Below are 27054 nucleotides of genomic sequence, written 5' to 3' on the forward strand. Positions count from 1 at the left end.
CAACAACAAGGGTATCTTAGTAATCAAACTGGAGTTGATTTATGAGAATTTAGTAAACAACTTAAAGCATCAATATCATTTCTACTCTTATTCTACTCTGATTTCAGATAGTTTAGTAAACAACTTCAATGGGAATCCAGATTGTGACTCCTCAATCCAACTCTTCATCAATTCAATTCCTCTTAATCGGATTAGTAAACATGTCATAGATTAGAATAATTTATCGCTTGTATTTAAAAAAACCTCCTAGTTACCTAAGCAAAAAAAAAAATTTGGTATCCAACAAAAGAGGCCCAAGATGCATATTATTACAAATCCACGATACCTTTCGAAGAAAGAACTGTCGAGCTGTTTGGAAAGTAGGCCCTTAAGTTTAAGCCCACACTTCCTCTCTTCTTCGTCTCAGCCCTAACTCTATCACTCCCCTCTCTCTCTTTCTCTCTTTCTCTCTCTACCAGCTCCAGAGACATCGTCGGCAACTGAGTCACGGTGAGTCATCCACCGAAGCAATTCACCATTCTACTTCATCCAATTCGTAGAATTAGCATTACTTCCTTCAAGAATTCAACCTTCCTTACAATAATTCAACTTTCCCTCTCTCCACTGTAATTCACTCTTCTTTTCGTTTCCGAGGCATCGCAGTTCAATCAACGATTTCTCATCAACGAAGAAGAGCTTTCATTATCTTTCAAAATAATAATTAGCTTATTTTTCTCTGCAATTTATTTTTCTTGTTGTTGCCTTTTAGTGGTAGCAGCTGAAAAAATCCAGCAACAATGGGGATCATAGAAAGGATCAAAGAAATTGAGGCCGAAATGGCGCGGACTCAGAAAAACAAAGCCACAGGTTCTTTCCCTGTTTAAAACTTGTATTTTTATTTTTGTAGTTGAATCTGTTAAGGTCTTTTAAGAATTTGGTTATATCTTAATTTTTTATTGCAATGCTGAAAAATGCAGAGTATCATCTTGGCCAGCTCAAGGCAAAGATTGCCAAGCTAAGAACTCAGCTCCTGGAGCCTCCAAAGGTATGCAACTCATCCATCTGCATACATATACATATGAATGTAATTTGATGCGAATGTAGAATTTTCCTGTGTTAGTGTTAGGAGTTTTTATGGTCATGAGCTTCTTCTTAGATGCTTACGTTAATTCAATTGGTGCAAAGCAACTTCTTTCATTTGTTTAAGGTTTACTTCTTTTTTTATGATCTAAAACCGCAATTCAGGGGTCTAGTGGAGGTGGAGAGGGTTTTGAAGTTACAAAATTTGGCCACGGACGTGTTGCGCTCATTGGGTTTCCAAGGTTTGCCATATTTATATGACATCAAATTGTATTGTGAAATGTCGTAACTTCAAAAACATTAAGAAATGACCGATCCTTACGACTGTTTCCTGTTGTTTGTAGTGTGGGGAAGTCAACACTTTTGACAATGTTGACGGGCACACACTCCGAAGCTGCATCTTATGAGTTCACAACACTTACCTGCATTCCTGGAATTATCCATTACAATGATACAAAAATTCAGCTGCTTGATCTTCCTGGAATTATTGAAGGTGCTTCTGAAGGCAAAGGTCGTGGGAGGCAGGTGAAATCCTTAAGCTTCTTCTCATGTGATATGATAACATGCCATCATTCTTTTATCTTACCAATAAAATATTATAAGAACTTTAGAAAATGATACTTAATAAATGCCTCATTATAGAGAAGAGATAACTTGTAACATGTCCCTTGGAAAATCAATATATAAAGCTCAGTATTTCCAGGTATCATGGAAATGGCTAGAATTTGACATGACTGTCTCTTGCAGGTTATTGCTGTTGCCAAGTCTTCAGATATTGTGTTGATGGTCCTTGATGCCTCAAAAGTAAGTGCCTATTCTGTAGTAACATGCATTTGTAACTATTTTGCTATTTTAGTAGCTGATAAATAAGTTTACTACTCGTCTGCTTACAGACCATTATTTTCATTGTTGGCAACCATCTTGACCTTTTGGTTCCTGACCTGTTGATTTGATACTTTATGTTGGCTTCCCTTTTTTTGTGTATGGTTTCTGTGAGTTACTTTAGTCTAACCCTCACATTGTACTATATATTGTTTTTTATTTTTATATTTTTATATTTTTATATTTCAGAGTGAGGGTCATCGGCAAATTTTGACAAAGGAGCTGGAAGCTGTTGGTTTACGTTTAAACAAGAGACCGCCTCAAGTAAGTTTTATCTTCAAAATATTGACTTTATAATTTGCAGAACTGACTGAATTGGGTCTTAGTTTCCGTCAATTGTTTAGCTGTTTCCCTATGTTATTTTTTATGTTTGCTTTGCTAGGCTTCTAGGGATTTTAGCTGAATTTTTTATTTTGTTTCCTGGGCAGATATACTTCAAAAAGAAAAAGACTGGGGGAATTTCTTTCAACAGCACTCTTACTTTGACTCATGTGGATGAGAAGCTTTGTTATCAAATTCTACATGAATACAAAATTCACAATGCTGAGGTACTTTACTTTGGATTAGTCAAGATTGTCCTTTGTCACAGCTAATGGTGATTCTTTTATTGGGCATACACACTAGTGGTACCCAATTTTCTTTAAGTCCATGATGTACACTCTTGGATATGGTTGATACTTTCTTTGCCTTAGCCATCCCATGCGAAAGAATGCTTATGTATGATAAATGTTATGCAGTTGCTCTTTCGTGAGGATGCCACAGTGGATGATCTTATTGATGTCATTGAGGGAAACCGGAAATACATGAAGTGTGTATATGTATACAACAAAATAGATGTTATTGGTATCGACGATGTGGACAAATTAGCCCGCCAACCTAATTCTGTTGTCATTAGCTGCAATCTCAAGGCAAGTTCTACACTTTTTATTTTGACTAAATTTGAATGAGATACAGGGGCGTGCAACTGTGCTATGAATAAAAAACCTTGAGCAGTCTGTCACAGTTGCACAACTTTTGGTCAGAACTCAAAAGGCATTGTCTACTATGGTTCTTTCCATGAAATGTATGTTTTTTTGTTGGATCCTAATGTGCAACACATGTAAAAATTACATTACCATTTATCAACAAGTTAGCGAAGAAATGAATTTCCCATATGAAATGGTTTCAGGAACATTAACTTTGATTCTTCATGTTGCTCAACAGCTGAACTTTGACAGACTACTTGCAAAGATGTGGGAGGAGATGGGACTTGTTAGAGTTTATACAAAGCCACAGGGCCAGCAACCTGATTTCGGTGACCCTGTAGTTCTTTCTGCTGTAAGTTGCAAATCTTTTTTTTTTTCTGTTACTTCCTTATGATCAGTTATTACTCCATTCTTATGAGCCTTCTGGCTTTGTTCGTTTTCTCTTATTCTCTTTGCATGTATTTGTAGGATAGAGGGGGCTGCTCCGTTGGAGACTTTTGTAACCACATACACAGGAGTTTGATGAAGGAAGTAAAATACGTGCTAGTGTGGGGTACAAGTGCAAGGCACTACCCACAGCATTGTGGCCTCGGTCAAGTTTTGAACGATGAAGATGTGGTTCAGATTGTAAAGAAAAAGGTAAACCTGTCTTTATGTTGTTCATTAGAAGTAAACCTGTCATTCTGCTGTATTAATATACTTTCACCAGGGTTGTACAACTTCTATCCTTTTGCTTTTAGATATACCCATTGATTTTCTGAATAGAGGAAAAGAGTTCTGGGGTCTTATGATTATTTTAACTCCAGATGCTTGTTAGATTTCAGTGTTTGTTTTTTTGTTCTCCATGCAACAAGATGGGGAAAGAAATGTGTTTTCCATGAAAACCTAATTTTTTTTGGGATTTGCATTCTCCAGGATAAGGAAGGGGAAGGGAGGGGTCGGTTCAAGTCACATTCAACAGCCCCCGCTCGTATATCTGACAGAGAGAAGAAGGCTCCCCTGAAGCAGTAATATCATTCACGGAGACCTGAGTTTCTTAAATGAACTGGCACAGAAGAATGATCTGTGAATGAGTACGTCCAGAGTCGAGATGCCTATGAAGTATGACATAATCATATCATTTGCTCCATTGAAAAATTAGTCTAAAATGAAGAATTGGTGTTAGAATGTCATGCTTATCAAAAAAGGTAGATTTTTTTGGTCCATGTGTTGTATCTTTAGGGTTTAATTTATAACTTCTTGGAATTTTGAAGATATACTGTACCATGATCTGTGTTTCTGGAGATGGTGATTAATATATTCCTAAAAGGCTCTCTTCAGCTTTATCTTGCTGTCGCGCGAACGAAAAGTTCAGAGCCTATCTAGCTTTATAAATGTATTTCGAGGTAAAAGTTGGGTGCAGATTTTTGTAGAAAGAGAAATATTACCCATGAGAACATTAAGAATTTATTATTTATCCCAACATCTCAAACCAGCTACACCCAGGAGATTTTATCATTCCTCTTTCACTCATCATCTTTCTCACCCTCTCAGCATCATCCCATTTATTTATTTCTGCATAAGTATTTGCTAAAAGCACATAATTTCCGGCATCATGAGGCTCTATTTTGAAGAGATGCATTGCTGCGATCTCACTCAATTTGGTATTACCATGAACCTTGCAAGCTCCTAAAAAAGAGCCCCAGATCTTTGCATCGGCAGCACCAATGTTGTATATTATAAGATTGTATGCCCTTTCAAGCTGCCCAGCCCTTCCAAGAAGGTCAACCATGCAAGCATAGTGCTCCTTAAGTGGCTCGATCCCGAAGACCCGAGTCATGAGCTCAAAATATTGGCACCCTTCCTCAATTAGTCCGACATGGCTACATGCATTGAGGAGACCGACGAATGTTACCTGGTTCGGTCTTATTCCTTCTTTTTGCATCTTTGAGAAGAGATTCATGGCATCCTCGGCCTTTCCATGGTCGGCAAGAGCGGCGATCAATGCGCTATAAGATATGACATCTCTGATACTCATTCTGTTAAATTCTCTCCATGCCTGTTCTATGTCCCCACATTTGGAATGCATATGGATCAATGCATTGGATACAAAGAGTGTCCTCTCTGAAAGTGTTTGATAAATGAGGAAACATCAGCAATACAAAAGGGAAGAACATGACATCGATAGAAAAGAAAGCACGCCATTATTTATAGAATTGATTCAATCAAAACTCACCACAGCATCCTTCCTCCACGTGCTTTGCTAATGTGGCTGCAACTTCATTATCCCCAAGTTGTGTACAAGCTGAAATAGCTCCAACCATTGCCACCTCATTGACTGTCACTTTTTCTTCCCTCATTTTCTTATACATCTCAATGGCTTCCTTTGCATAGCCATTCTGAGCATAACAAGCCACCATTGCTGCCCAACATGATGCATCTGCCATCTGTATCTCTTCGAAAACTATCTTGGCTTCCAAAACATTACCATACTTCCCATAACCTGCTATCATAGCCACCCATGCCACTGAATCTTTCTCCACCATTCTTTCATACAATTCCTTTGCCGTTTCCATATCACCATTGTTTGCGTACCCAGCCACCATTGTAGTCCAAGAAACTGCATTGCGTTGCTCCATGTTATCAAACAACCACCGTGCCTCGCCCATCAATCCCATCTTTGAATACCCACACACCATGGCCGTCCAAGCAACCAAGTCTTTATCATCCATCCTATCAAAGATGTCCCTTGCATCCAGTATAAGCCCACATTTTGCATACATATGAAGAAGTGCAGTTTGCACTATCTTGTTTCCCAAGAAACCATACTGCACAACCCTTGCGTGGACTTGTTTCCCTTCAAAAAGTGCCGGAACACGAGCACATGCATTGAGAACTGAAGAGAAGGTGAACCCAGATGGCGATACGCCAACCCGGTGCATTTTAGCATATAAAGTGATGGATTGACCAAAATGATCATGAAGCACATGGGAATGTATGAGGGAGGTCCAAAGAAACTGGTTCCTACACTTGGGTATTTGGTCGAACAGGTAATGGGCATAACGAAGGTTGTCGCCAGGGAGTTGTAGTAGCCGCTTGAGCAACTGAACCAAGATATGGTAGCGGTGGTTGGGTTTAGTTGGGGATTTGAGTAGGAGAGTGTGGATTTGTTTAAGTTGGTTTAGGGTATTGCTGACGTACAGGTAGTGGGTGACAAGATTATAAAAGGGTTGGTTTGTACCAAGTAGGGACACCATGAAGGAGGGAATGAACTTGTTAGTCATGAATTTTCACTCATATCCTTCTGTCATAGGAGTTTCTGAGAATTAAGACACTGGATTTTTTTGCCCTAGCTTATTTAGTCTGGACCTTTATTTTACAAAGGTTATGAATCGACGAATTCAGGAATATGAGATCAAATGAATGGTGATGGGTAACTACCGCGTATAGCCAGTTTTTTTTAATAAAAACCTTAGTCTATACTCTCTATACCCGTTTTTTTTTTAATAAAAACCTTATAGCCGCCCGGCTATATGATTTATAATTAAAAAAGACCACCGTCGGCACCTAGCGCTTGGGTTGTTAAGTATCAAAATTAGTATCGCCGCGCGGCTATATGCTTTTTATTAAAAAAAGACCCCGAGTATAGCGGGCAGACAGTTTATAATTTAAAAAAACCACCCGCCTGATTTATCGCGCCTGATACATGTCAAAAATAGTATAGCCGCCCGGCTATACAGTTTTTAATAATAAAATTCCGTAGTATAGCCGAGCGGCTATACTATTTATTTATTTTTAAAAATGGACACGCCTAGCGGCTTGCGCCCGCTTCGCCACGTGTAAAAACATGTTAGCCGCTTGGCTATACTATTTTTTATCATAAAAACAGTAGTATAGCCGCCGGGCTATACCCTTTTAAAAAAACCCGAGTATAGCCGTCCGGCTATGCTATTTATAAAAACCGAAAACAAAAAGTTTGACATTTTATAATACTAGATTGCCAGTTTAACTTACATGTGTGCATATATGGACCTCTGGTCCAACTTGACAGTTCACATAATATAACATGTGGGGAACATATTTTAAACCTACGTTTCTAACTCAAGTGATAGATGCCACCGAACAATTTACTACACAAAACAGAGTTATTCTTGAGTTTTGCAGTTCTTGTGGCGAAGCTAATGTTATGATGAGTTTCCATCCTTCAAGGATTTAATTCATGTACATCGATAACCTTGTAGATGTCTTCTCGCTTTTGATCATCAAGTGGGAGACTCTTTCTGCATAATTCCATACAACATCTATCAGAAAAGATGAACACAACATAATACATTAACTACAAATTTCAATTCACCTTTGGAGCTGAATATTAGAGTAATCAATCTCCGCAATGACAGTAGTTTCCTCATGCCCTGAGGTAACAATTATCTCTCCAGACTGCCAATTCACAAAAAAAAAAGAAGGAACAACCCGCTAAAGCTTTTGTTCATGCATATAGGAAACAATTGACCATTTTTAGAATTTATAGTACCGGTCCAACTAGTGTGGAATGGCCCCAAGTTGTATAAGAACCGGTAGAGTTTCGAGAGGGTGAGCAAGTTGCCACAAATAACTAAAAACATGGATGGTCGTGTTAGAAGAACTTTTGAGCTGTCAGAACAATAGAAAATTTATGGAGACAGAGTCGGTCTTTAAGCACCTGGTTATCGACGGCCCTGAAGAAAGGGAAGGATTTGTAATTAGCGCAGAGGAAGTATTGTAGTTGTAGGAAATAAGCTCAGAATATGTTTAATGTTGGCAGCAAGGACAGAAGGGAAGAGTGAGTTTTCCTTATGTTAAGAACAAGAAAAACACAAATCAACTTCTAAGTGTCTAAACTACTCTAATCTGTGGAGACGGGATTGAACTCGGTGCAAGGATATGGGCACACTGCACTAGCCCACTGGCCTAACCCACATTTGCAACTTTGAAGTTTTTAGTTGTCCAGAAAGCATTGATAAGCAGAGATGCTAGAAGTATGTGTGTGATAAAGTCTGGCCTGAAGTAAGTCAAGCATTATGGAATGGCAGTAATAATCTGTTTCTATCAATATCTATGCAATGTCTTTGCTTTTGTGAAATGCAACTGGATCATGTGCATCGTGTCATATAAGGCTGAGAAAACCTCGAGGAAAAAGAATCAATCTTTTGGCGTTCATACACAGAATCCTGTCTACAAGGCATATAATCAATCTTACCTAGCTCTCTGTACCAGCTCCCACAACAATTCACCAGTGCTCATGTTGAATGCCCCAGGATAGCATATGATGTCAACCCCTTGCATTTACCACAACCATTTTGAAATTTGAAATATGGATTTAAGATGCTAAAAACCACAATTTAACCAAACCCAATACCTCTTTTCCTGTATAATGCAGCAAGTTCAGGAAATCGTATATCATGACAAATTCCTATTCCGATTCGACCAACTTCTGCATATATGCAAATTGCTAATCAGTTGCTTAACTCAGAGACATAGGAGAGGTGAAAGTTTAACATCTTACGTTCCCTCAAAAAAAGTTTAGGACAACTTCAGATGCTTACCTGTGTCCACAATGGTAGGTTGATCCCCTGCAGTGAAGGTGTCAGATTCCTTGAATGAAATCTCTCCTGGAATGTCAATGTCAAACAGATGTATCTGCAAAGCAAGACCATCATCAACCTTTCAAGAGTTTTATCTTACTTTATCCTCCTAATTTACAGCCAAACGATATCGAATTCGACGTGCTTACTTTCCTGTGCTTAGCTTTCAGCTTTCCATCTGGTCCAAATATGCAGCAAGTATTGTACAACCGACCATGATCCCATTCAGGCAAAGATCCTCCTATGATTGTGATCCCATGGCAACAAGCAGCTTCAGATAACATGGACAATGTCGGCGAGGCATCTCTATTGTCAAAATCCTCAGCATATTTTGCAAAATAATCACTTGAATAAGGACAGTTCCACATTTCCTTTTACAGAAAACGCAAACCAAACCAACATGAATTAAAGGTCCTGAGGAACTTCTAACAAACATTTATTCAAACAACTTGGCTACAACCACATGGGTAGCTAACTCACTGGTAAAACAATCAGCTTTGCGCCTTGCTCGACAGAAAATCTTATCGAACGAGAGGCACGATCAAGATTCTGGTTCTTGTCTGAAGTAACTGACAACTGACAGAGAGCAATCTTAAACTGTTTCATAACAAAAACAGTTCTAATTAACATAAATTTGCATGTATTTCCTACTATGAAACTAGCAAAGAGCAATTTTTATGATCAAGAACACATTTAAAATGGGAAACATTTAGCTATAGTTCAAACGTTGGACATGAAAGGTTTCCAACTTAGCTATAGTTCAATATAACTAGTACTGAAATCAAACCTTGGTAATATTGGGGATTTGAAATGGATTTGGGGCATCAGCCATGGTGAGATTCCTGGTGGTCCAAAGAGATGCCATCACAACCCAAAGTAGTTTAGTGAATTCAAACCAAAAGGAAACCCTTTTTTTTTTTTTGTTTGACTTTGTTAATTGACAACCTCTTTACAATTTTGTGCAGGCCATTTTTCTAACTTATCTTATGATTTTAAATTATTAAACATGCAAGACCCCAAGTTTTGTTTCTTTATGTAAAAGAACAAATGTTAGGATCGACAAGATAGAGTCCAGCAATCATGTAGGCCCCAGCACACCAAGCACTAAGCAGCATATATGATGGGACTTGTAGCAAATCTTGGTTGGATCGATGTTGATTCCAATACGATGGGACCATCCGATCAAATTGAGGACAACAAACCCATGGTTGGTAGCATATACGTATGGTGTCGATGTCTGGATTATTATTCACTAGCATACTTGTAAGTATTGAATGACATAACACGCGAGATATTTAGAATTGATATTATAGATAGAGCTCTAGTTGAGGGATTTTTCAAATAAATTTATTTGAGGGACACTTTTATAGAGCCCACTACACAATGTATTTCAATGATCCGAACTGTCTAGTTTTTAGATATTACCTCAAAGATCATCTCTGCAAAAAATCACTTGAATCCAAAATCATTTGACCACTCAATTAGATAGTTGTTGTCAGGGGCGGTCCTACCCTAAGGGCAAGGTAGGCAGCCGCCTACTCCATTTTTAGCCAAACCAAAAATTACCCAATACTTAATGCAATTATATATCTTCTGCCTACTCAACCCCAACCCACTCAAGTGTTTTCCTCTAACAAAAACAATAGCCCAGCCACTCAAACTTTCTCATTTAACAAAAACAATAAAAGCAATATCAACTCAAATGCTCCAGCCCAGCCGACATTCTCCACTCCAACCCCATGGGCCATGCCCACTTATATTATACTTCAAAAAAACAAAAAGAGTAAAAAATGCTTGACTGAATTTCAAAACTAGAAGATTATCATAACTCAGGTACACGTTTTTGTTTATTAATAAGAAAAATAACAAATCAGAATCAGCTTAAGTTTTTCAATATATTTGATCCTTGGAGTTAGCTTTTGTTATGCTGAAACAAAAACATAAACTACAGAGCAGCTCCAGTTTCATTTTAAGACTTTAGTAATTGTGCAACACGATCTGGCCATTCACATTCCCCATGTTTCCAGCAGGAAACTGTGCCAAGCAACGAGAGGAACATGATCTGACAAAATAATTATAATTTAAATTAAAAATATTTATTCCTTTTCATTCTCCAATAATTTATTAGATAGAAATCTTGTAATGTTATAATTTGATGATAATTTACACATATTGAGAGGATCAAACCTCCAAAATATATTCAGAGGCATATGCGCTTAGTCGTTGAAGTTTTCAAGATTTGTTTCGTAATCTCAGTTTTCTTTGGATCACATATTGAGAATTTGTTTGATTTTTGGTTGTGATGTTTGATTAAATAGGTTATCTTTTATTATGTCGGATCACAATCGGAACCCTAAGAAAACAAAGAATTTGTTCTCTTTTTTTAAGAAAAAGAATGATGGGTCATCATCTAGTACAATGCTTTTGTTAAGCTTTTATTTATGTATAGATATGCATATTTGAGGGTAAGGCTCATTACGTCCCCTCTTACTAGGTGTATCTTTTTATTTTTATGAATAAAATTCACTCGTACCGTCGAGTTTTTAAGGTAAATTTTGCCTACTTGGCTTTTGAATCCTGGATCCGCCACTGGTTGTTGTTGACGTGAGTTAACCTACTAAATCAAGGATTTCTTAAGTTAATTAGGTGATTTACTTCCTTGCTTTATATAATTGACACATCCTTGTATAATTATGATATATTCTCCTAATTAATTACTGTATCTATTTCCTTGTAAACTCTTTTACATACTTCCTTATATATGGAGAAGAATACAATTAACCTAAAGTATTCAAACCATATTCATACTTTAGCAGTTGTTATTATAGTCTTTTCTTCAAGCACCGTGTTTGTTTATTTTGTTTGTCACAATTAGATGTTTTAATGATTTTCAATTTGCACGATTTTTTTTTTTTTTTTGCAAGGAGGATCTATGAATGAACACTTGAAAAATAAACGGTTTGGATCATTGGAAAAAAAAAAATAATAATAGGCTTGTAAAGGGTGTCCTCCAATAGAAGGGTACTGAGAGAAAAAATTGCATAATAGTTTTCAATGTGTTTGCTCAACATATTGTAAAATGTAGACTGACTAAGAACCAAAATACACAGCTTAAATACAGTCCTAAACCTAAGTGATTAAACTAATTACAGATCTAGAGCGGAGGAATGAATCTAGACAGGGACGTACCCACTAGCATGCTAACCTGGGCTAAAGCCCAGGCAACTTGTTTTTTTGAAGACTAAATTAATACTCTAGCCTAGGTCATTCAAATAAAATATTATTAACTAATCCTACTAGGATTAGGCTAATCACCCAAATAAAATATTATTAACTAATCCCACTAAGGACCAGGCTGACCAACAAATAAATAAAAAGAACTAAACCCCACAGTTATTACCTTATCCCGCTACTGTGCTTGTCTATTCCAAAATCACTATACTAGGTAGAGACATTCCCTCTCTCCTTTACCCCCCAAAAAAAAAAAAAAAAAATCCCTCTAGCTCTTGCGCAGTAGCAGACCATCCGCTAGCGGCTAACTCCTGCTCTTCGACAAAAAGGAAAATTAGGCATGTCCTCATACTTAATTAAAGCAAACTAAGGTAATCTTCCATTCTTCATCTTCTTCTCTTTTGAAATTTTGGGGATTATTTAGGGTTTATGAAGTATCAATGAAATTTTAGGGCTCACTATGTCCCCCTTTGTATTTGTTTTGTTATCAATGAAATTTACTCGTGTCGTTGAGTTTTCAATAGGTACATAAGGTAAATTTAGCCCACGTCATTTTGAAATCCTGGATCCGTCCCTGAATCTAGACACTAGTATTACTAAGATTCATATCCTTTTCCATCACCTTTCTGGTCCATGCAGTTTGGTTTGGAGGAGTTAAAAAAAAAAAAAACTAAATTTGGCTTAAGAACCCACAAAATAGTGAGTTGGAAATTTCCATGTCGTATTGTAAACCTCATCATCCCATGCACCTTGGAGCCTCAATAAATATTCTGAGCCCTGTCACGTTCACACCCCCTTGTAAGTCGGCATCGACAAGAAAGCAATCAAGTTCTCATATCATTACTATCTCTCCTTGTGCAAATCGGATAAATGGCACTTTTGGATTAATTAGTTATTATAAATATATATTTATATCCTCTGAGCCTCTACTGCCCCCTAAGAATTATAACATTACTGGTCTGCTAAACCTAAAAACCCCATGCGGTCATCACTCTCATCAGGCATTGTGGTAATTGGTCTGCTGACCATTTCAGTTCTAGTGTTGATTCTTTCTATAGTTGGATGGTACGTATATCGTAACCGTATACTATCGTATACTCCGACAGGCAACGAACCGGTTCAGAAGATCGAATGCACCGTCGATAGGAGGTTGAAGCTGGATTTAATCACTTTCAATTATAAGAGTGATGATGATCAAACTGATCATAAAGAAGAAGGTTCAAATTGTGATGAAACTCGGGGTGTTCAATGTGTGGTGTGCTTGAGAGGTTTGGAAAAAGAGCAACTCGTGAGGCAGCTGCCAAAATGCAAGCACACCTTCCACGCACCTTGTATTGACACGTGGATTCACTCTCATTATGGCTGCCCCTTCTGCCGTACTCTCATTGACCGGCTCCCTTCTGATGATGACGTGGCATTGGCTACACCTCCTGATCAAGAGAAGAATTCCCAGGAGGTGACACCAGTAGTAGACAATATCAGAATTTCAATGTTATCTATCTCAATCATCTAGAGATTATATGGCCTTCTTGCTTCTTCTTTTTTTGTTGGAAAAGTTCATAATGAAATGAAAGCTTCATTCCTAAGTTTCTGCATTAACAAGGAAGATGTTAATGAGTCTTTATCCAGTAAGGATGTCCTTGTTATTATTATTTTTTTCAAAGGCTTATTTACAACATGACCTCATCATCAAGTGATGAATAATGCACAGCCCAGATTCTCTACTTATATCCAAAATTTCATTATTGTTTCGTTTTTTTAGTACAAGTGATCGATTAGGGAAGGGGATTTACACAAATATTTATTTGGTGTCTAGGGGTTTCGAACCTCCACCCACATGCGTGGAAGTGGAAGAAAAAGGAAGAGAGATCTTGAGTTCAAAAAAATTTATATGACCAAATAATTTAGGCCAAGCCATACTAATATTTTAGCCCAATTCCAAAAGAACATGGGCCCAGAGTGACAAGCCCATGAACAAACGACATGCGGTTCTTGAAACCAGAATATTTCACACATTGCAATCTAGTCGTTTTGTTTTTGTTTTGTGTTCTTAACTCGTGATGATTTTGCTGCATCTAGTCGAAGCTATGTGCCACATCATATTGTAGAAATTGAGGGCGGCCAGGTCAACTGTTTGGGTCAACGAATCCCATCCCACTTCATTCTCATTCTGAGGGAAAAAGTCTTAAACTGACAACAATAATTAGGTATGGGCGTAGTCTCCTCCTTGCATGCTGCAGCCAGCCACCCTGAAAATGCAAATAGCAGCAGCTAGTCTTCTTCAAAGCTTCAAATCCAAGCAACAAAGACACCTGCCTAAATTCCTTCTCATCATATATTGGCACTTTGGAGCTTCCATTCATGTAAACAGGGACATGATTTTGAACCCACTAAGGGTAAATTGGTAATTGACAAAGATGCTTCGCATTGCATTGCATTCACATGTCGTTGCACAATTTGAGTTAGGACAGTTCTCAACTGTGTTCTGCTAAACCTAGTTCTAGTCTCAATCAAAATGACTTCTGAGTTGATGTTTAAACAAATCAATTGCTTTCATTTCTTTCTTTGGTAGTGTATGTGTATCTTTATACCGATCTGATTGGATTTGCAGGACACTAGGGTTTGGTTTAGATTGCAACTACTCGGCTAGTAATCACTGTACCATTCTCTAAGTTTCATTTCTGTAGATGAAAGTGAGTCCAAGAAGATTTCTTAATGTGGAAAATTGTTGGTACACAAGTTTTTTTCTTTCTTCTGTTGTTTACTAACTATTACGTTTAAAACGTGGAGAGTGTGAATCTTGTACCGAAGAATTAAAGTTTTACTTAATAGTTTAAATGATCTCGGGGTTCTCTACTCATTGCCAATTGATTTTGGGTTGGATGCTCACATCACTCGGTATCAGAGCATCTTATCCACATGTTGAGACCATGTCACCTAATATGGGTTGTCCACTTGTTAAGAGTATGCATATCCCACGTCGGGATCTCAAAGCATATTGCCTACTAGTGTAAATGGTCCAGGACTTGACCTATATCCTCAATTGGTTTTGGGTTTTAGGTTAATGGGGAAGAAATAAATGTTTATTTTGAATGCTTTGAAAATTCAAAGTATGTATAGCTACTGCTTTATAGAGGAATGTGTGAATTGATAATGACATTTCCATGTGTGTGTATATAATTTTTCAAGGCAGACCAGAAATGGTGCTTAGAGTGAGACTGTAACGCTAAAATTAGCGCAATGTTAAAAAGGTGTGTATAGTGGGAATTGCACTGTCCACACACACACAACACTAGGGCTTATCATCTCATCTGTCAACATTATCCTGAAACTTACGATTCAAAGAAAGAATCTTGGAGGAGTGGTGGCTGGCCACAGTTTTTTTTCTTTCTCGGTGGCTTTTTTCTCAGTATCCAAGCAACCTCTCTAAGGCCTGTTGCTTTCACCAGAACATCATAGTCGTTGCTTTAATTCAATTTCCACGCCACCCTTTTGCAAAAAATTATGGCACAAATTAAGTGTAACTTGTCCTTGTAGCTCAGCAAATCCCACATAGTTTTCACTGCAGTTTTTGTCATCATTGAATGATTATGCAGCAGTTTAATTCTTGCCAGAAACTATGTTGAGCTTTGTGTTCCGAAATAGAAGGAAGAAAGAGACTGAGAGAGTTCCTACAGTAGGCACTGGTTCAATTCTAGTTAGTCAAGAGCAAATGATGTTGCCCTAAAATGAACCAATTCAAAGTAGAAAAAGAGTTCTGTTATAGGCCAGGTGATGAGGACCAGGGCATTTTGAAAATTGAAAGGGCTTTTACAAAGATATGCCAAACTCTTATATAATCCATAATTCAACTTCTATATTAAAATTTTATTGCATATGTGAATCAGATCAGTTAATCAAAGCAGTTGCACGGTGAATTAGACCAATTAACCAAGTTCACTCAAGTTCGATCAGTTTTACAGTAGCTAAATTCTTTTTGTTTTACATGAATAAATAACTAAAGCGTTGTTCATATGGAACATAAATAAGTGAATCTCTCAAAATAAAGGGAAAAGAAAAGGCTGCATCATCTCAGAGTCTGTTTTTCCATTTCACAATCTTCTTGGGATCACCAAAATTCTCTCCACTTTCTCTTTTTTACTCCCTCACACAGAAACAAACACCATGAATCACCTCACCACCTTCTTTTCTCTTTTACTAAAGCTGCCTTGTCTTGTCTCCCAACCCCCTCTTTTTTTCCTCTCCCTCCAAAACTCCCCCATCCCAAAACTAACCATCTCAAAAGAAGACACCCCATACTACTTCCAAGGTCAATATCGTACTCTCATCCACCAAAGCTGACAGAGCCACACGTAGCAAAGCAGTACAGGTGTCAGATCATGAGTGGTGTTGATTTTACTGCTAGGCAGTAGGGGGCAGATGAGTTGATATTATAATTTATTTATTTAGTATGTGGTGGCGTGTGACAGCGGATCTCATTGGGATCTGTGAGGACCGAGGACGAGCTTGCACTCGTGTGAACGCCCGACATGTTGGCCCAGCCCACCACGTGCGGTGAAAAAGTCTTTTATAAAAGTCACTGTAGACTGCCTTGCCTGCCTGCCTGCCTGCCAATTACCAAATCCAATTTGCTTATGCTCTACCACGCTTGGATTCCAATGCTTTCTGTGGGCTCACATAAAAAATTCTAACGGGTCCACAGAGTTTTTATTCTGAGTAAATAGGCGTAGATCCTCTCGAACTATGACCCTAATTGAACTTAATCTCTCCAATTAAAAAGTCAATCAATGAATTAAAATGGCCAATTTAGCCCTTGCTGTTATGTTTTTTGAATTTTCATCCAATTTTTTTGTTACGTATGAAGATAAAATCAAATACATAAAACTAAAAGAAAAATAAAAACTAAATAATAATGTATAATAAATGAAAAATCAACCCCACCTCACAGTCGATTTGCTACAAGAAATCTAGCCAAAACATTCATCTTCCCAAGCCTTTACCCACCTCGTTCATTTATGAAATTCTTTTTGCTTTGCCGGAAAATCAATGGCCCACATTCAACAAGTCGTTCAAGATTTTCAAGCATTGCCTTTTTCATGAATGATGCCGGCTGGGTTTTGGAGGGAGGAGGTTGTGGGTGGGACTGCGTAATCTGTGTGTCGCAGGAAAATTTGGGTTTTGGAGGGACTGGGTAATATGGGTTTCGAGGGTGTTTTGCTTGGGAAGAAACAGAGGAGAGAAAGAGACGAGGAGAGAGAGAGAGAGAGACGGGGAGAGAGAATCGGTTTTTTTTCATTTTTCTATTTTCTAACTATTTTAGTTTTTATAGTAATAATAATAAAAAATCAACTAGTAAGTCATTTGACTTTTTTGACCGAAAAATGGATGAAATTCGAAAAAAATTAACGGCAATGACTAAATTGGTGATTTTAATTAATTTGGGGACTAAATTGACTGATTTTTTAGTTTAGGGGGTTAATTTCTACAAGGGTCATAATTCAGAAGGTAAAACGGCTGAAAATCTGGGGTTTTGTTATAGGGGTGGAACCTCAACTTCCTTCATGATATCAGAGCGGGTTGTCCACATGTGAAAGTCCAATGGCCACACATGCCCTACGTTACCCAAAATGTGTTGTTCACGTGTTAGACTTGAAAATTCACCACACGTGAGGAGGCGTGTGAGAATGTGAAGGTAAAAAGTCTTACATTGGAATAGCCCAACTCCTTATAAGAACTTGACAAGGTTTTTCCCACAAATGAGAAATTAATGCTTAAATTTGAATTTGAGAGTGTGAATATGATGAGCAAAAGAGAAGGGTTGGAGGAAGGTTTTTTTCTTTTAAAAAGAAAATGCTATTTCTTTTGGACTCCAAAAAAGGAAAAATCTTTGCTTGCATTGGATATATTGGTTTGAAATGAAGGAGTTGAATTTGGATTTTTACTGTGAATTGTTTTGTAAGACTTAGAAGAAGTGTTGATCTTCTATGTTAAGAAAATACACATGTAAATTTGTTGCAAACCATTTGATACTAGTCATACTGAATTATTTTGATATTTTTTCTGCTCAAGACTTATATTATGCTAGATCTTTTTTCCTTCACCTAAATTCTTGCAAGTTCAGTTTGTTACAAATTCATGGTCTACTAAGTCTACTCATAAAAATATTATATGCAGCAAAGTAAATGTAGTTTTGTGTACCATCTTCCCACTTCAAAAGTCTATAAACCTTTTTCTTTTTTCACCACATTATTGGTACTTTAACAACGAATTTGAATGCAAAGAGATTTATTAGTATTGGTCAACTGGCCTAACCCACGTCTGCATTATTTTTTGTTTTTTCAAGACAACGTTAACCGATCAATTACCATCTTGCAAGGCCTAAGGAATGTAATGGACAGAATTCAAGCAAATATTATTTGAATAATCCATGAACAAAAGAACAAACTTAAAGACCACAAAGAATCACGACACAACAGATTTTATGACCTATATTTCTTTATTGGCTTTCCCTCTAAAAGAGTACATCTCAAATTATTGACAGCCAATATATTATTGCAAAATACAAACACAGATTATTGGTCTAATTTGTGTGACCCAACATGCACCCTTGTGCATGGACATGGCCAACCCCAGTGATCAAGTCGTTTGTGGTTTATACTTAGGTTGGATCCTAGCCAGAAGTGGGAAGAGCCACATACAAAATAGATTATTGATCCCATTTAATTTCTTAGTAATTAATTAATTAATTAGTTTTAATTGTGCCAGTGACTTGTGCAGGGTTGGTAAGTGACATGACTATCCAAAGGCTTGACCCTAGTGCTTCATGATGGCAACAAGTCGTTCTTATTAGAACATCGATGTTTCCTAATGGATGCTGCCAACCAACTCGGCCATCCATATCCTATTATTTTTGTTGGAGAAACGACAATAAGTTTCAATTCATAGCTAGCTTTCTTTTGAAGTTTGAGCAATTGGGTGGTTACAATGGAAGGGATTTAGAGTTCTTGGGATATCAAAATTGAAAGATCAAAATTATACAATTAGGGCATCCCCTCAAATTGTGTATAAAAACACTTTTAAGAAGTAGGACGAGGGTTTATAACTCTAGTGGGAGAGTACTTATCGGTACATACCTTCGACTTACTTTATATTAATCGGTTAATTTTATTTCCACCTTTCTTCCTTTTCTTAAGCAACACACTCTCCTAATTCCCTACATGTTTATTTCTCGTTAAAAGCTATATGAGTTTATTAGGAACAAACAACCTTCAAAGAATTATAGCTTGATTATTAACGATCGATTCTATGCCTGCAAAATACATGGCGGCCATAACCAAATTGCATACTGTGCATGTTCTGCGGGCACTTTATGTGCAAGCGAACTCAAAATTGTTTCTAGCCAAAAGCTTACCTTTGTGTAGGCTTGTTAATAGTCAGACAGGACAAGTTTTGTAATTAATTAGGGGCTGAGCGTTTTAAGATCCTGATTTAGGGTTAATATCCAATAAAAAATTGGTCAACGCATGGGTGGGTAGGTGGTCTCATAACCTACAATCATTCCATTGAGAACAACTTCTCCTACTTCACCTACCATATTCTCACATATACAATCAAAACCCAACTCTCATCTTCTCCTTCTTCCAACCAGGAGAAATCAAATCTAATGTTTTAACTCGTGACAACGGGGTCTAGTCCATTACAAAATAATGACCTTGATTTGTAGATCAGTGGTCTCAGATTTGAACCCTCATGACACCTTGGTAGTATGTGTGTGAAAAACCCTCCTCTCCTTGTAGTTTAGATTATCACTTATACTAAAAAAAAAAAAAAAATCTTAACTTGTAATTACATTGAAATTTTGATGCCAATGATTTTGGGATCCAAATGGATATTTTCCTTGCTCAAAAGGCCTAATGGTTACTTTATTTTTAGAATCTTAATAAGTGTGGAATCGTTATGGATGAATATTAATCAACGAGATCAAAGCACTAACAAAATCATAATACTTATATCAATTATACCAAGTTACATTCCCAATCCCGGCCAGTTTTTCAATCTATAGCCATTACAGCCCTATACCACTTTTGACCATAGGGCATATATATAGCCTTTTCTTTTCCTACAGTCCAAGCTAGCTTTTATAATATTGCGTCCTTAAAATAATTTAGTTAAGAATGATGTTTTGATAATTTATTATTAGCATATCAAACTGTTATGATCTTGTGGTCCTCACAAAGTCTCTTGCCTGACTTGTTCCGTAGTATACTTTAGAGATCATAAAAGATAACAAGCTTGTTAACGAGTCAAGTTAAAAAAGGTCTTGACTTGTAGATTAGAGGGTCTCAAGTTTAAACCCCCATAGCATCTCAATTTTCCGTGTGTGAAAAATCTCTCTCTCTCTCTGATTTAAACTATCGCTTCTACTAAGAAAAGATAACAAACTTAAATTATTATTTTTCTGGTTAATTGTTAATTTCTTCCCAAAAATTCTCCAGCAACCAAATTCTTCACATCGTCCAAAAAATTTCCCATGTGTTTGCATATTAAATTCAAAGAAAGTTTGTGCCTCCCTATAAAGTTGTGTCCCTCTCTCTCTCTCTCTCTCTCCTAACTTTTCCCTCAAACCACCTTATGTTCAAGTGAAGTAGCAGAAGATATATTTTTAAGTCTAATTGGTTCGAAACACAACTGTTAAAGCTTCTGTCTTTTGACATTTTGCATTTTGATCTGAGGCACTTGCCGCGCTTCTCAGCACCAATCATGGAGACCAAGCCAACAATAAAACCGACACGCACAAAAAAAAAAGAAAAAGAACCAGACATGGCTAATTAAGATATATGTCTATCTGGTTTTCCTTTTTCTTAGTAAATTACATAAAAAAACATCATTTTTGTCATTACTATTTAAAATAAAACAGTCATCGAATGTGCTCTGCAAATTTTGAAAGCAGGTAATAAATAAATTGCGTATGCAAGTTGTACCACGTCATCATACTGAGCAACAATTCATCGAATATTATGTATTAAAATAAAAATAAAATTCTTCAATTCCAATACATGCAATGGAGTTAAAACCAAAACAAATCATATTTTGTAATATGCATGAAGCCTTGTGAATAGTTAAACTCACTACCCTAATGACATTGTATGACTCTCATAAGTTTTTATATGGGATGGGTTTACTTTTGTTTTAATCAAACAATATTAGAATGAAGATTCGAACTTGAAACCTCAATTGTAGGGATAAATATTCTTAGTCATTAGTTACGAGCTCCGGCTATCACGAGAGAGGTTGGGATATCCTTGCCTTCCATTATTATATGTATTAATTTGCGCTGGACACGTAGGAGTAAAAACTAAAAGCAGGAAAAAGTTGAGAGATACCACAAAATATACATTGCTTTACACTGATATTGCATGGTGGTTTTGAAAATGAAGTTTACAGGCAGTGTTTTAGATATATATACTATTGTATGTACGCTATGTATTTTGTCCTACCCCTCCTTATTTTCTTGTTTGTTTACAATAGCATCCGCACGATAATAATGTGTTTGCGAACATCCGGATAAGATATATATACTTGAAAATATCTTTAAAATGCTTTTTGAGCCAATCTCTTAGATTAGAATTAGAAGCCAACCGAATTTGACATGAAGGCTTGTAGATCGACCAGATCAAAGATTAGATCCTTTTGTCCACAGCTTTGGAGACCATACATTATCTCACTCTTTTCTTTCCCTTCAACTCATCATTCACCTCATTTTTACTGCCGGTAAATCCATGCCGCCAGTGGATAACTTTAATCGAAATTTTAACCGAATAATAATTTTTTATTTGTAGAAACAAAGTATAATTAAAAACAAAAAAGTGGATTAACAAGATCCAGCTTTTTGACTATTAATCCCTCCATATATATCGTATCATATATGATATATATATATGTATGTGGTGCATGAAGATAGTGTTATGTTCAAGTAAGGGAGGTCCCCACATGGTGATGAGAGAATGTGTAGAAAATCTGCCTTCACTTTTAAGTACCTCACCTCATCTTCATCTCTTTATTTCTTTTTCCATTTCCCTTGTGAAACACAACGCCATCTTTTTATTTTCACACCTTCTACGTTTGGCGTGACTTGCCTTGCCTTGCCTTGTCTTGCCTGACCTTGGTGCAAGACCCTTAGCAATCAGAAAGATGAAATACTCTACCACTAAAATTATAAGCCTTTATGCAGTATCTCGAATGTGCTCAAACATCATTTACTAGATATACAGCAAATCGGAAAATAGAAAAAGCCAAGAGATAATAGAAATTAATTAATATTATTTTCTGATGTAAACCCCCAAACCATTTACTCAAAAAAAGAAAAAAAAAATAGCTAATAAAATTCTCGCCAACTCTTTTTTTTTTTTTCTCCTTCTTCTTCTTCTACTAGAAATTACAAAATCAAACGATTAGAAATGGCTCGATTTCTGTCGAAAAAGGTAGTCTCATACACAGGCAATTCTTCACGGTACCTTTCTTCAACCCCAGCAGTATCCAACTCAAACAGATCAGAGCTTGCATAACTCTCTGCGTCATCATCTTCATCTTCTTCAACATTCTTCTTCTGATAATTCTTCAACAACAAGTAATCTCTAGCAACTTGCTCAACTCTACGACGGTGTTCGTCGTCATCATCAACCTCCATTACACAGCACTCAAACCTAATATCTTCAATTGTTGGAGGTTTCGCGGCTTTCTCCTTCGCCATTAAACCCGGCTCTGCTTCATGCAGATTCTTCTGCCCGCATGGCCGACAGTCCTCGTCCACAATCACACTCACAGGGCAGAACCTCACTGACCTTTTTGCGACATCTCCATTGTTGCTGCCGATGCCACTCAGCTCGCTTCTCGAAAGAGGCGTTTTTCGCAGACAAGACCTCGAAAATGAAGAGGCTGAGGAACAAGTGCTGCTCGAGTTTGAATACCCCTGTTGTCCAGATTTTGAGGATGATTTTCTCTCCGCACCCAAATCATATGATGGTTTTCTCTCCACACCCAAACCATCAATTTTGGACTTCTTCACATGCCCTGCATTAAACAGAGAGTTGAGAAAACTCGCGAGCCGGCCACCCGGCGAAATTGGCTGCCTCACCTTCTTCAAATCGCCGTAAATCTTCAGCGCTTTCGATTTCGTCTTCACGAAACTGTTCTCGTTTTTTGTCTTCTGTGAATTATGGTGATTTCTCTGCTCAAATTGAACCTTCTCGGATGAAATGCTGGTTCGAATTGGCTTAGGCCTGTGCATGCTGTAGCATGACGACGATGACCTCGATTTTGATCCGTACATGGACTCTGACTCGGATGAAGAAAACCCACCACCGCAGCTCGAGTCCGAAGAGCTGGAGCTCGAATTCAAAAGGAACTCATTACGATTGTAGCTCGACTTTTTCGTGTCAAAATCCGCCATGGAATTTCGTCGAACAGGTAAGGACTTATCAGTCACTTTCTTCTCCATCCACTTCTCGATCAAGCAGGCTCTTCGGAGGCTCATAATTTCGTGTTCCCGGTCTTCTTTGAAGAGGCCATGGCGGCCACTGGTAGTAGTAGTAGCAGCAGCAGCGGTGGTGCTCTGTTTTTTCTTCGTGGTTTCTTTGTAGAAGATAAGGTGTTGTTGCTCTTCTCTTCTTGAAACTCCTTCACCGGTGTTGGGTTCGTCGATCGAACGGTAAATGGTGTCGAGGAGAGTGGAGGAGAAAGATGGGTTTTCTCTACTGTGTCGGTTGCTTCTAGCTTCTCGGTTTTTTTGCAGTGTTTTGATATTCCACTTCTCCATTTTTGCCTGGTTTTATACTGGTACAAGTACGAAATTGGGAAACAGTTGTACTGGGTTTTCAATGATATTCAATTATGGAGGTCTCTCTGTTTTGTCTGCTGTAAATAGAGAGAGAGAGAGAGAGAGAGAGAGAAATAGAATATGGTAAGGCCAAAGATGATTATGGGAAGGACATTTTGAAGACAGAGACTCTAACTTTGCTCTGCTTTTGTTCTCTCATCACTGTGTCTGTGTGTGTGAGGCTAAAGAAGAAAGAAACAAAGAAAAGAAGGCATGGGCTTTGATGGGTTTTTGATGGCTTAGAGAGAGAGAGAGTGAGAGAGAGAGAGGGAAAGAGAGAGAGTAATGAAAACCAGAGGCCACGCCTGTTCGAACAGAGAAAACAGAGAGCACAAAGCAAAGTAGACTGATGAGAGAGAGGAGAGAGAGAGAGAGAGTGAGGGTTCTCTTTTTTCACACGGTCTTATAAGAGAAGGGGAGCGAAAGGGCGAGCATGCAGAGTCCAAGCTGGAGTGGGGTCCAGCCTTGAAATGATGACGTGGTATATTATTTATTTGATTAATTAAATTAAAAAGGGATTCTCATAATTTCTGCCATTATTGGATTGGCTTCTACTTCTTCTTCTGCTTTGCCTCGCTCGCTGCTCTCAAATATTCAGTTGAGGTGACCCCAAGATTTGCTTTAAAGCTTTAAAGAAAAATAAAGGGGTTTTAAGTATTGATTAATGTCTAGTGTAGGACATAAACACAAGATGTTGATACTAACGTTACTAAACACCTTTTTATTCATTAATTAAGCTCCCTTTTTTATTTCTTTAAATTTTCCAATTTGTACAAAGGGAAATTTGCATAAATATCACCTGAACCTTTAGGCAAGTACACCATTAGTACCTAAACTTTTTATTTTTATTTCTAATCACATGAGCTTTGTAAACTGTTGTTATCCACCATCTACGTCTAATCCCATTAAATTTAAAGACATTTTCGTCAATTCACTATAATTACAAATAACTATAATAAAAAAAATAAAGGGATATGGGAAGTAGAGGTTTTCCTACTTACCAAACAAGTTCACACCAATATTCAAAATTTTCCAACAAAAATCAAAAGGCTTTGGAGTTCTTTAACTTTGTAACATAAGATTGCGGATTTTGGTCATTCCATTCAGGATTCCCATTCACATCCTCCCTTATGTGCAGATTCTGCTGGGCGCTGAGATTCTCTTGCCTTTGGATGCCCTCGAGGCTTCTCTCTATACACTTTTGATTTTCTTATTTTTTTTTAAAAACACTGGAGGAAGATGATGATGGGGTTTGGAAGGTGGGAATTGGGCGTGAACAGTTATATGATTAAGAAGTCGAGTAGAGTAGAGATAGAGAATTATTGCCCTTGCCCTAGCTGTTTTTGCATGCTTCAGTCAGCCTTGGACAGTCAACTAATGCGGCCTCACTTCTGCCATGGCTAAGACTTATATGACGACGATCACCTCAAAGCACATAAATAAAACGACCAACTTGTTCAAATTAATTGCTGCCGTTGACAAATTTCTCTACTTTTTGGTAAACAAATCAAATCCATTATTACCAAGACCAACTACCTGCTGTATATTATTGGTCCCAACATGTCCTTGTTGTACCAATAAACATGTGATATATAGAAATTATCCTATGCGGATATATGGATATTATTATCGTGTGGACGTCATGTATTTTGTATTACCATTTTTTGCTTTCATGTTTATTTACAACAGCATCCGCACAATAATAACGTGCGTACATCCGGATAAAAGAATAACTATATATATACATGTGTAATACATTCATGAATGTATGTAACTTTTAGTTATGTTGAAAGTTGAAATGATATATTGATCAGAACAATTTTATAACCCCAAGTACCGATTAGAAGTTGGGTGTTCAACATGAATTCATATCGTATGATAATACCATTCATCTGATAAAGTAGAATGAACTCGCCGGATTTAACGATTGTAAGAGCATCTCCAAGAGACTCTCTACTTCCTTATCCCTAGCTATTTTAGCAAAAAAGAAGGAAAAACAACCCTCCAGCAGCTTCGCTACCTCTCTCGCCATTTTGGAGATCGCTATTTTGGCTCGCTACATGTAGCAAGGGGGAGAGAGAAATTCAAGGCTCGCCATCTCGTTCAAACCCAAAACTTCAAAGTCTCCATCGTTTCTCTGTTTCTCTCTATTCTCTTTGTCAAAGTCTCCATCGCCATCTCTATTCTCTCTGTCAAAGTCTCCATCGCCATCTCTATTCTCTCTGTCAAAGTCTCCATCGCCATCTCTATTTTTTCTATTTCTCTACCCTCTTTGAACTCTGAGGTGGTATTTCCAGGTGGGTTTCTGGGTTTGAAATTTGTATATGGGTTTCTAGGTTTTTGCTTGGAAGGGTTTGGGTTTGTGCTTTAAATTAACAAGTTCCTTTGCAATTTCTACAATTTGAAATTAAGCGGCTCTGATATGGGTTTGTATATGACAGTATTTGGGTTTGTATATGAAAGTATTTCTACAAGTTCTGTTGAAAGTATTTGAAAGTACTTGAATGTCTACAAATTCTACTGCAATTTCTACAATTTCTAAAATTTCTGCAAATTGTGATTCTCTGCAAATATTTTTTAATTTGCTTTTCTGCAAATTGTTAGATGTTTAAATTTTAAGAAATAATAAAATGGTTAGCCAAAATAGAGAGCATTGCTGGAGGAACCACCTTTTTAGTGGTTAGCTATTTTAGCTTTCTAGCTACTTTAGCTAGAATTTGAGTAAAATTTGGAGACTCTCCTGGAGATGCTCTAACTGCATTCAATATAAAGTCTCATGGCAAAAAAACCCTTCTAAGTATTTTGATTTATTATTAGCCAAAATGTGTTTTTAAGAGAGAGAGAGAGAGAGAGAGAGAGAGAGAGAGAGAGATGCATGTTCTTAGTGGGTAGTGCTTATTTGTACAATGATTGCACTCGTGGCTCTAAACTTTTCGGCCAGAGAGTGGTGAGCTAGAGATAGAGATCTAATTAGAAGACACCAAAACGAATAACTAAGTGAGCTTAGCTAGATGTGATTTGATTAATCTATCAAAGGATTAGGACAAAGAGAGAATGTGTAGATAGAAAAAAGAGAGAAAAAGTAAGATTAAGCTAATACACTAAACAAACAAAAAGTCCTCCCAAAAGCAATGTGCGTGTGCCGTTGGCTCTTCTTCCCTTCCCTCCCATTTCCTCCCACATGTATTCCCTTCAAGTCTTCAAGCTCAAGAAAATTCCCCATCATTGTATTCTCTACTTCGTGTATATTTATAATCCACAAAACCCTACTACTTTGCCCATATTAATCATGCTTTGCAGCCATGAAATCCCATTTCATATGCCAAAAGTTTACATATTAATCAACTAATGCGGTGGGGGTGGCTATCGAGTTTAAACATACACATGAACAAAAAGAAAATGGTGGGTAAAGATTTACACTCTAATAAGCTATATATAGAAA

The 27054-nt window shown here is 37.3% G+C and overlaps 4 protein-coding genes across 5 annotated transcripts; 1 reads left to right on the plus strand and 3 right to left on the minus strand.

Annotated features, from left to right (window-relative positions):
- The first annotated feature begins 329 nt into the window (after positions 1-329).
- Positions 330-4231, plus strand: LOC110744870 (developmentally-regulated G protein 2). Its single transcript, XM_021944903.2, has 12 exons — positions 330-489; positions 749-846; positions 957-1024; positions 1225-1301; positions 1404-1584; positions 1807-1863; positions 2131-2205; positions 2370-2489; positions 2679-2849; positions 3145-3258; positions 3375-3545; positions 3822-4231. Exons 2-12 carry the CDS (start codon positions 777-779, stop codon positions 3915-3917), a joined length of 1200 nt encoding a protein of 399 aa, XP_021800595.1. The 5' UTR covers positions 330-489; positions 749-776; the 3' UTR covers positions 3918-4231.
- Positions 4232-4331: 100 nt separating this feature from the next.
- LOC110744869 (putative pentatricopeptide repeat-containing protein At5g37570) lies at positions 4332-6360 on the minus strand. Its single transcript, XM_021944902.2, has 2 exons — positions 5122-6360; positions 4332-5009 (listed from the first exon to the last, which is right to left on the minus strand). The coding sequence occupies exons 1-2, from the start codon at positions 6167-6169 to the stop codon at positions 4360-4362; spliced, it is 1698 nt and encodes a 565-aa protein (XP_021800594.1). The 5' UTR covers positions 6170-6360; the 3' UTR covers positions 4332-4359.
- Positions 6361-6836: 476 nt separating this feature from the next.
- LOC110744877 (omega-amidase, chloroplastic) lies at positions 6837-9493 on the minus strand. Of its 2 annotated transcripts, none has more exons than XM_021944910.2 (10): positions 9294-9493; positions 8987-9103; positions 8656-8877; positions 8468-8561; positions 8281-8352; positions 8122-8200; positions 7585-7600; positions 7417-7497; positions 7240-7322; positions 6837-7165 (listed from the first exon to the last, which is right to left on the minus strand). In XM_021944910.2, the coding sequence occupies exons 1-10, from the start codon at positions 9369-9371 to the stop codon at positions 7090-7092; spliced, it is 918 nt and encodes a 305-aa protein (XP_021800602.1). In that variant the 5' UTR covers positions 9372-9493; the 3' UTR covers positions 6837-7089. The 2 variants fall into 2 exon arrangements, with proteins under 2 accessions (XP_021800602.1, XP_021800603.1); XM_021944911.2 differs by having other exon boundaries at positions 8281-8355; positions 9294-9490.
- A 12544-nt stretch (positions 9494-22037) lies between these two features.
- On the minus strand, positions 22038-23998 carry LOC110744850 (protein BIG GRAIN 1-like B). Its single transcript, XM_021944876.2, has one exon. The coding sequence runs from the start codon at positions 23550-23552 to the stop codon at positions 22173-22175; it is 1380 nt and encodes a 459-aa protein (XP_021800568.1). The 5' UTR covers positions 23553-23998; the 3' UTR covers positions 22038-22172.
- Between the last annotated feature and the right edge of the window lie 3056 nt (positions 23999-27054).

This window comes from Prunus avium, chromosome 3, assembly GCF_965620075.1.
Source record: "Prunus avium chromosome 3, drPruAviu1.hap1.1, whole genome shotgun sequence".
Classification (NCBI taxonomy): domain Eukaryota; kingdom Viridiplantae; phylum Streptophyta; class Magnoliopsida; order Rosales; family Rosaceae; genus Prunus; species Prunus avium.

What these genes read in the sequence shown, in the direction of transcription:
- LOC110744870 (XM_021944903.2), top strand. Translation starts at nt 777, where the DNA reads ATGGGGATCATAGAAAGGATCAAAGAAATTGAGGCCGAAATGGCGCGG. An exon ending in AGCTCCTGGAGCCTCCAAAG is followed by an intron (nt 1,025 to 1,224) that starts GTATGCAACTCA and finishes ACCGCAATTCAG; the next exon opens with GGGTCTAGTGGAGGTGGAGA. An exon ending in GCAAAGGTCGTGGGAGGCAG is followed by an intron (nt 1,585 to 1,806) that starts GTGAAATCCTTA and finishes TGTCTCTTGCAG; the next exon opens with GTTATTGCTGTTGCCAAGTC.
- LOC110744869 (XM_021944902.2), bottom strand. Translation starts at nt 6,169, where the DNA reads ATGACTAACAAGTTCATTCCCTCCTTCATGGTGTCCCTACTTGGTACA. An exon ending in CGTGGAGGAAGGATGCTGTG is followed by an intron (nt 5,010 to 5,121) that starts GTGAGTTTTGAT and finishes AAACACTTTCAG; the next exon opens with AGAGGACACTCTTTGTATCC.
- LOC110744877 (XM_021944911.2), bottom strand. Translation starts at nt 9,371, where the DNA reads ATGGCATCTCTTTGGACCACCAGGAATCTCACCATGGCTGATGCCCCA. An exon ending in CAAAGCTGATTGTTTTACCA is followed by an intron (nt 8,878 to 8,986) that starts GTGAGTTAGCTA and finishes TTTCTGTAAAAG; the next exon opens with GAAATGTGGAACTGTCCTTA. An exon ending in TGCATTATACAGGAAAAGAG is followed by an intron (nt 8,201 to 8,280) that starts GTATTGGGTTTG and finishes GGTAAATGCAAG; the next exon opens with GGGTTGACATCATATGCTAT.
- LOC110744850 (XM_021944876.2), bottom strand. Translation starts at nt 23,552, where the DNA reads ATGGAGAAGTGGAATATCAAAACACTGCAAAAAAACCGAGAAGCTAGA.